General features: G+C 37.6%; 2 protein-coding genes across 3 annotated transcripts; both read right to left on the bottom strand.

The window, feature by feature from the left end:
• Nucleotides 1-3,002: 3,002 nt before the first annotated feature.
• On the bottom strand, nucleotides 3,003-4,610 carry LOC113272894 (myosin-9-like). The gene is made up of 2 exons (XM_026522684.1): nucleotides 4,337-4,610; nucleotides 3,003-4,240 (listed from the first exon to the last, which is right to left on the bottom strand). The coding sequence occupies exons 1-2, from the start codon at nucleotides 4,608-4,610 to the stop codon at nucleotides 3,321-3,323; spliced, it is 1,194 nt and encodes a 397-aa protein (XP_026378469.1). The 3' UTR covers nucleotides 3,003-3,320.
• A 593-nt stretch (nucleotides 4,611-5,203) lies between these two features.
• LOC113276214 lies at nucleotides 5,204-8,747 on the bottom strand. Of its 2 annotated transcripts, XM_026525795.1 has the most exons (6): nucleotides 8,463-8,747; nucleotides 8,040-8,184; nucleotides 7,657-7,854; nucleotides 7,441-7,563; nucleotides 7,117-7,323; nucleotides 5,204-6,865 (listed from the first exon to the last, which is right to left on the bottom strand). In XM_026525795.1, exons 3-6 carry the CDS (start codon nucleotides 7,819-7,821, stop codon nucleotides 6,782-6,784), a joined length of 579 nt encoding a protein of 192 aa, XP_026381580.1. In that variant the 5' UTR covers nucleotides 7,822-7,854; nucleotides 8,040-8,184; nucleotides 8,463-8,747; the 3' UTR covers nucleotides 5,204-6,781. The 2 variants fall into 2 exon arrangements, with proteins under 2 accessions (XP_026381580.1, XP_026381579.1); XM_026525794.1 differs by lacking the exon at nucleotides 8,040-8,184.
• Nucleotides 8,748-9,351: the final 604 nt, after the last annotated feature.

The following is a 9,351-nucleotide window of genomic DNA, read 5'->3' as shown; positions in this document are numbered from 1 at the left end:
GACGTCGAAAGAGGAGAGCACAAAGGATGCGGAGCATTAGGGTGGGAATGTTATTATGGCAACAACCAGCTGCGCTAATGGCTCTACAACCCGAACCTAATGAGGTAAGAAGACGACGACAATGCTTAAGGAATAGGGTACTTCATGATGCAATTATGATGAGAGACTACTTTATAGGAATACCAATTGGTTATTCCGAACTTAATTTCCATGACCGTACGCGAATGAGAAGATCTTCGTTTCTTAAAATCAAAGATGATATGTGTCAAACTGATGAACAGTGGCCTCAAGGAATAGATGCACTAGGAATTCCCGGTCACTCTCCACATATGAAAACCTTAGCTTGTATTTAGGATACTCGCCACGGGGATTGCGGCGGACACCATCGATGATTATGTGAGAATGGGTAAAACAACCTTATACAAATACTTGAAGAGGTTTGTTAGAAACATATTTGCACTTTATAAGATTACTTACTTACGAAAGCCTACACAAGATGATATTGATCGGTTATTGGCGGAGAATAAAGCAAGGGGTTTTCCGGGAATGCTTGGGAGTATAGATTACATGCATTGGACTTGGAAGAATTGTCCTTCGAGTTGTGCGAGACATTACGCATCTTATAAAGGTATACCGATAATTGTGTTAGAGGGGGTTGCTTCATATGATTTATGGTTTTGGCATGCGTATTTTGGGCCGCCCGGTTCAAACAATGATCTTAATGTGCTAAATTCTTCTCCGTTGTTCGATGATATATTCAATGTAACTGCCCCAGAAGTTCATTTTCGAGTAGATGGAGTAAGATATGACATGGGATATTACTTGTCTGATGGAATCTACCCAAAATTATCAACTATTGTTCAAGCTTATAAACAACCAACCTCCAAGGCACAAAGATGTTTTACTAAGATGCAAGAAGTGGCTCGAAAAGATGTTGAGCGAGCATTTGGCGTTTTACAAGCAAAGTGCAATATAGTGAGAGGTCCGGTGAAATACTGGGATGAAGAGCACTTGAAATACATAATGCTAACTTGTGGAATCATGCATAACATGATAATTGAAGAAGAACGTCGAGATGGGGCTTGGAAAACACTCAGAGATGACGACTGTAGAATTTTTCGTGATACGACACTACGACAAGGCGTCAACTATCATGAGTTAAGTAATGAACCAATGTACAATCATCTTCGCAAAGGTTTAACAAAACATGTATAGCAAAAGTTCGGTACGGATGTGCAGCCATGACTGCCACTACAATCACTTGAAAGTTTGACGAGTATTTTGTTGTTCTTTTACTGCTGCCTTTTATCAACAGGTATGAAAAGTATACCAAACAATGTCGGAATTTCAATTTTCTTTTTCTTTGTATGAAAGATATGTTTTCCTATATTTCTTAACTGGTTGAGTTTGCTCAGTTCCATAATGTATTGAATCCTAGGAAGAAATTTGAGCGGTTGTTGCGCAAACTGCAGATTTTTTGTATGTATATTGTTGCCTTTGGACCTGCTTGTATGAAAAGTATACCAAACAATGTCGGAATTTCAATTTTCTTCTTTTTTGTATGAAAGATATGTTTGTCTATATTTCTAACTGGTTGAGTTTGTTTAGTTCCATAATGTATTGAATCCTAGGGAACAATTTGAGCGGCTGTTGCGCAAACTGCAGATTTTTTGTATGTATACTATTGCCTTTGGACCTGCTTGTATGAAAAGTATACCAAATGATGTCGGAATTTCAAAAAAAAAATTTGTATGAAAGATATGTTAGTCTACATTCCAGTTGGTTGAGTTTGCTCAGTTCCATAATGTATTGAATGCTATGGAGCAATTTGAGCGACTGTTGTGCAGACGGAAAATTCTCTCCGAATATTTGGAAAATGTAATAACCTTCTTTTAATTAAACCTTGCAACATAGAAAACAAAACATGAACACAAAAAATAACAACAAACGTTACCACCTACTATTGACTCGAGTTCTTCTCAAGTATCTCTTGTTGTTTCTTTTCAAGCCATTCTTGCCCGACCGGAGATAACTTAGACCAATTGGCCATCATCACCTTTTCGTCGCGCTCTTTTACTTTATCTTTTCTTCGTTGATCGAGCATTTCATTCTCTTTTATTGCTTGTTGTGCTTTAGCGGCTTTTTGTTCTTTGAGATAGTTTATGAATTTGTCATTGCTTTCGTTAAAGATAGACTCAAACGAATCGCTAGAAGTGCCATCATATTTTGCTTGTTTTAAAGCTTTGAGATTTTTCTTGCCAGGTCCCCTTTGTTTCTTAGTTTGAGCATCATCTGTATTATTTGTACGAGTACCTCCTTCCATCTCATCATTGTTGTCAACATCTTCAACTACAACCGGTGGAGTTGGCGGGGTTGGTGGTTCATCGGTGAATTTTGTGTAATCATAACCAGGTTCGTGTTTGTATAATTCATAGCATGCATCAAGGATGAATGGTTTTTTACAAATCCTCAAATACTCTATCCGAGCGTGAATCATCTACGATGCAAACATAAAAAATTAATCCAAAATAATAGCAAAATAAGTAAAACAACAGATAAAAATACTTATCAAGTCTTCGGATGCCCAACCACTCTTCCCTCGAAAGAGTTTTCCAAGAACTCCGGCGAATTGTTTCACATCTTTTTAATTGCGCATATCCGATTTTCTAAACTATCCTTTTCTCTACCATTTGGTTTACCTTTTGTTTTCTCTACGAATAAAGGAATAATTCGATCCCAATATCGATTGCTTTTTTGAGTAACGCTACCATCACCTGTAATTGCAAGATGTGATTCACAAATTGCTATGTCTTCCGCTGTGGTATAAATAATTTGTTGCTTTCTAGGTTTCTTGGTCTTTGAGGTAGACATAGTTGTAAACAAAGAAAACTAGTTGGGTAGAAGAAGAATCGAGAAGAAGAAACTGTGAGAAGAAGAAAACTAGTTGGTGTGAATTTTGTGTTGAGAGTGCTGGTATATGTAGTGGAAAATAGAGTCGTTGGTTGCGCAACGGTAACTTGTTTTTTTTTGAAAATTTATGTGTGCAGGCGGCTGATGTTATGCCTCCTTGATGAAAACTATAGCAAACGGCTAATGTTCAGCCGTTTACTCTTATTTTTTGCTGCAACGTCAAATCTTCAGCCGTTTATGGACTTCAAACGGCACATTTTCAGCCGTTTTTCTTGGACGACTGAACTTCAGCCGTTCAGTGAAGACTTTCCAGCACTCTTTCGCCCCAATGAGTGTGCGAGTGATTGTGGTGAGAAATAGACTCACTCACTGCCCATAGCAGCACCAAATTAGACCAAAATGGGTGAGACTCATTCATAGTGAATGAGGATCCTCACTCCATAGCCCTTGCTCTCAGCACATTGTACCTTCCTCTGCAATTGACTACTCGTCCTTTTAATCCGGCTTAGCTCATTTTTCAACTCAGCTGCCTGAGCACACAAAGCTTCTTTTTCCGTTAAATCACCTTCCAACCGCAGAAGTTTTTCCTCTAAGGCTGCCCTGCTGCGTTTGCAACCCTCTGCTTCGATCACGCTCATCTGCATATTTGATATTTTCTCAACAAGTGAACTTTTCTCTGCCTTCAGTTCTTCACAATCTTCTGTTAACGACTGCAAATGTGCTTCTACTATATTCTTTTCAAACATGATTTCATTGAGAGTATTTTTCAGTGACAGTACCTCATCCTGTAGATGTGATATTCTTTCCAATTGGACCTTGAAACTAACAACCTCTTTCATTTGCTGCTGGGTTTCATACTCAGAAGCTGAAAGTTTTCCCTTAAGCTCAATAATGGCGCTTTTAAATTTATCTTCGCTAGATCTGACGCTATCCAGAAGCCTATGCAGTTTTTCATGGTCAGCCATCAGCAGTTCCTGATTTTTTTTCGACATCGCAAGCTCGCTAATCGACTCCTGATCTCTAGTTCTAGATTCTAGTTGCAGATTACGAAGTTCTTCCTCAGACAATTTCGCATTAGCTTGGGCTTCTTGAAGAGCACTCTCAAGTTTTGCTTTCTCTACACGTAAATTGGAGACCTCAAGTACTGCATTGGAAACTATTTTTTCTCTTTCATCATGAGTTGCGCCAATCTGCTTGGTCAGGTGTGATACTTCTCTCTGAAGGTTCTCAACTTCCACTACCTTCTCCGAGTACCTCTGATTCAATAATCTATCTTCCACAATTATTTTCTCTTTATTTTCCTTATTTTCATGAAGAATGACGTCTAATTCTGCACTCAGGAATTTCTATTTTGAAGTAATATCCACATGCATCGCAGCGTATGCTGCTTCTAATATTTCAACTTTCTGGAAGCAATCAGAGAAACTTCTTCGAGATTCCCTCAATTCAGCTTCCAATTCTGTACAACGCTCATGCAACTTCTGTTTTTTCAGTTCTCTATTCAATCTCTGGTTGGTACTAGATTCTTCAATGAGGCTTTCAGCTGTAGCTTGTAATTTTAGATTTACTTTCTTCAGATATTCACACTCTTCTTGAGCTTCTGACCACCTTTTCTGCATATCGTGCAATTTCTGCTTCAGTTCAACCTTTTGTGTTTCCATTTCAGCCTCCAACCTTCCAATCTCGGTCCTAAGATCCATAGCAAGAGATTAGGAGTTCTCCAACTCAAATCTACCAGATTCCTTCTCCTCTATCAAATACCTTAACTGAGCTTCCGGACCAGATATGCGTTCAGACAATTGTACATTCTCCTCTTCCAACTCAGACAAATGAAGCTCAGGTTCGTGCTTTCCACTTTCTAGCTCCAGTGAATTCTTTTCAAGCAACTTATTTGCATCCACATGGGAATCCAAGTTTCTACTAAGAACCATCATATCATTTCGTACTTCTTCCAAACTTTTAGATGTAATACTATTTTCTCTTGAAAGAGTTTCCAAGTTTTCCACCAACTGACATTTTTCCTTTTGAAGATTAGAAATCAAAGCTTTTAATTCTGCTTGACAACATATTAATGTTTCAGTCTCCTCTTCTTTAGTTGTCTCCATCTCTAGAAGTTTGTATTCTTCTGGATCTGTTGGATCCTCGTGAACACTTGCATCTTTGAACCCTCTCCCTGCTTCACTATGCTGATATTTAACTTCGTATTCTTTAATATTTTCTTCGAGCAATTTATTCAGATTAGCGACTCTACTTAAGATAGCCTCACCCTGCTCCTTTTGAGATGTCAAATCTCCAAACTTTGGGTCTTGGTTGATATTATCTTCATACTCGATAGTTACACTAGAGGAGATATTACACCACGGCTTCTTTACTTGAGCTAAAGCCAGATGAAGTTGTTGATATAGCTCTTGAAAAAATTCAATCGATTATGTGGAGATGGGAGATTCAAGCTTTTCAATAGGGATTTCACCCTTTTCTTCTTCATCTTGATACTGCTTCAATTGTTGCTTCAATGTAGTTATTTCCCGTTCATGATCCTTTCTTTTGAGTTGCCTCTCGCAAAGTTGGGTATCAAGATCATGAAATTTCTTTTGGAAATATTGCAATTGAATTTCCAGATCAGCAGACTTATTTTGAAGACCGACCAATTGGGACTTGAAGTTTTCAGCAGCCACGTCAAACTGACAATGCTTCTTCTCTAGTTCCTGTTCTAACTGATGTACTTGTGATCTAAGTAAGTCAGCTTAAGGTTCAGAAGCAATGGGAGTAGCACCAGGTTGGAGATCCTTATTTGAGTCTTTTAGCTTGTATAGGAGTTCCAGGTTTTCATCTGTAAGTTCGTTGCAGTCCTTCTCTAGTTCCTGTACTTTCTCTCTCAACATCTCAACTTCTTGGTTCGGATTCAAATTACCTTCTTGCGAACCTTGAGCACTGAGTAAATCAGATATCTTCGCTTCTAGTTTAATGATTTCTTCATCTTTTGCCAATAGCTTGGATGATTCTGCTTCAATATCCAAGATGTTTCTCTTCCGAAGGTCTGTTCCATCTCGAGTTCCTTGTTTTTGTCTTCTAGTTTTACTTCCAGCAGCTTCATAGAAGCTTGTATTTCTTTATGTGATCTATCCAATTCTTGTAGCTGTATCGCTACATTTGAGCTCTCTTCTACTCCTGAATTGGCCATGTCGCCAGCTTTTGTATTGATTTCTGAAAGGGAATCCAACTCGGTTTTCTGTTTCTCTATCGTCTCCTCGAGCTCCTGAAGAATAGAAACAAGCTCAAGATTTGATTCCTGAGTTTTCTGCAGCTGTACAGACATTGCAGCACTGGATTCTTTGTGAAACTTTATCACAGCTTCCAATTCCTTCAGAATGCTGGTTACACCATCTGCACGCAAGTTTGGATTACCAGTCGTAGATTCTTTTTTCATTTCCTCCATCATTATTTTCAGCTGTTGAATCTCTTTCTTTAAACCATCACATTCGGCATTTGCTGCTGAAAGCTCCATATCCAGATTCGCATGGTTTTTTGACTGGTCAGCAGATTCCTTTATCAATGTCTCTAGATCAACCATTACTTTCCGAGCATTTCTTTCCCAAATTCTAGCTTCTGCACAAAGATCCTCAATTGTATCTTCTGCAGCTTCTAGAAGATCTTTCGGTGAAGCTGCATCCCTCAATGATGATGAGCCTAAGGCATCTGAACTATTTCGCACCAACTCTTGTCTCCGACTTTGAGGATTGCTGCCTGATTTTGAATTGAACGACGAGTTACTTGATCGGGGAAGATCAACAGCACCAGACCATAAATTGGATTTCTCGGCGACCCAAATGATTCATGTGCTCCAATCAGATTGTCTCCATTCAAGTTGTTTTTAGGGGAAAAAATTAATTTTGTCTAAAGAGCCTTCGACTGAGTCAGAGCTATGGCGTGACCCTAATGCCGAAAAACTTGGGTTCTGCACAACAAAAGGCAGTGGTTAGTTACATGTGAGAGATTGTACACGATGAAAATATCAATGTACTTAACTACTGATGTAGGAACCTAAAGTACATATATAACAGATTTTCAAGATATTGATAAGCTGGGAAATGGAGGGTAAAAAGATACTTGAAAACTTGTTACATGGGCGCATAATGGCAATAGGTTCAGTATGGCATGAGAAAGAAAAGTTTAGATAAATGTTGAAAATGAAATGTTGCGACTTACCCTACTGTCAAATTCCCCTGGATGAGAATTGCTGGCTAAATGGTTACTAGAGGAAGATCCAATACTCCTAGTATAAGTACTATCAGATGTATCTGACTTGTTATCCATATCATCGTACTCCTCATTAGTACTATCTACATTGGAAGTGTTAGGTTGCTGTTTTGGCTTCCTCTGTGTTGCCCTTGGAGTGAGGCATTGGAGTTTGAACTGCAACAACGTAAAACATGAAAATTACCCGTTATCAAATAGACTTAGTGTCTAGGTTGCCATTTCAAGATATCAAGTGTACATGTGAACATAAACAAAGAGTTTGAGATAACTTGCTTGTAAAGCTGTTCCATTATCACATTTCTTTAATGGCAATGAGATAGGAACAGAAGACTTTGAGCTCGTGTAGTTTGACAGGTTAACGACTGTTTCTCCTAGGATACCTGATCTGGATGATCCCTACAACAGTTGTGAAGTTGAATTGATAAGTTGAAACAATTATTAACAAGCAAATTAAGTAAAAAGCAAACAACAATATAATGTGAACTTTACCATCGAAACAACAAGCTTGAGAAAACTCTCTTCAAGTTCTTTAGAAGTTTCATCTAGTGCAACCCAAATGGACTCTGTCAAAGTTTCTTCCCACTGGCATTTCCCACTCCTTACTAAAGCTTTACTAGACTTGGAAATTGTTTTCCCGATTTCTACTGATACCATAGACACAAGAATCTTGTCCCATCCTTTTGGAACCTGCTTACACAGATCATAGCAAGTAGAACTTTTTAACACCCAGATACTTTGGCATCATCATGAGTAAACAATGAAACTCCACTTTTTCTTTTGAAACAGTAATTAGATCATAATAATTATATAAAAACATTTTATTTAATTTTTGTTTGCTGGGATCAGATGCTTATACGGTACATGAAAATTACCTTTTCTTCATAACCAAGTTAATGAGAATACGGGTCTTTGCTAATACAATCTTGTACTCCACAATGTACCCAAATTTCGCATTCCAAAATCCAAAATATCAGTTTTTACTCACAGAAAAATCATAACTATTCCTTAAGAACACACCTGTAACGAGTTTGCAGCAATATTCAACAAAGAATACTCGTCGAATGGAGAAAAAACCCACAAAACAAAGAATAAATTTTGCTAATTTGATTCCCTCTATTCTTCAAATTTATTAACTCGAGATAAAATTATAAAACTCAAAATAAAAAAAAGGTTGTATTTTTTTTCCTTGAAATTGAAACTACTGTAATGAACAAGCAGAGATCCAAGAAATCACAGAAAAAAAGATCATTAATGGAAGAATATAATGTTATTAAGGAATAAATACAGTTACGTACCTGAAGAGCGTTAAAGTGAGAGAACTTGAAATCAATCTTTTCCCCTGATTTCTTAGACTTATGTCTATGCAATCTGAACATTATAATTTCTTCTGATTCAACTGATTGATATTCTTATTTGTTCTTCTTCACCGGACGACACAATAACTTCAGAATTTACAACAGACCATATCCTCTTCCAATTTACATCACACAAAGAGAATGAACTGGTGAATTAGATTTAAGAAAGAGAGATAGAAAGAACGTTATTATGAGTTTTGGGGTTAGCTGTGGTGGGTTTTTTTTTTTTTTTTGTTGGTCAGAGATTTTTTTTCTTTTCTTTTTTTATAGAAAAAGCTTATGCTATAAGGCACTAAGAAGCATACACAACATTGGAGGTGGCATTGGTAGCAAAAGTGCTACGTAACCTGCCAACATTGTTTTTATAAAATAAAGCTAAATTGAAAGTCTCCATGTTTTGTTGTCTGGTAATTATATCAAGGTTTAGCAACACAAAAGATACATGATAGTTTCCCATATTACTGCTCCTTTTTATTTCTTCTTGTTGACAGTTTCTTCTTATACGATAGCTTAGATGAAATCTTCTTGTGACTGCTTCATGGTAGAGGAGTTTGAACTGAACTAGTGGCTCCATTGCATCAGCTGATATAGTGACATTGGTGTGTTGCAGTTCTTTGGCCCACTGGAAAGCTAGTTCTGCTCCTGCTGTTGCTCCCTCTGCTCCATAGTATCCTGAATGTCCTCTGGTTCCAGTAATGTTTCCTGCAAAATCTGTCATTATTAGAGCAGTGTAAAAGAGAGATGTTTCAGGGTCTTGTAAAGTGCATATTTTGATGTTATTCCCAAATTCAGCAGTGAAAGTCTGAGTGTAAGTAGCAATATTATGTTG

This window comes from Papaver somniferum, chromosome 4 (genome assembly GCF_003573695.1).
Source record: "Papaver somniferum cultivar HN1 chromosome 4, ASM357369v1, whole genome shotgun sequence".
In the NCBI taxonomy this organism is placed as follows: domain Eukaryota; kingdom Viridiplantae; phylum Streptophyta; class Magnoliopsida; order Ranunculales; family Papaveraceae; genus Papaver; species Papaver somniferum.
The sequence above is the reverse complement of the archived record's forward strand: the minus strand, read 5'-3'. Positions and strand labels throughout refer to the sequence as shown.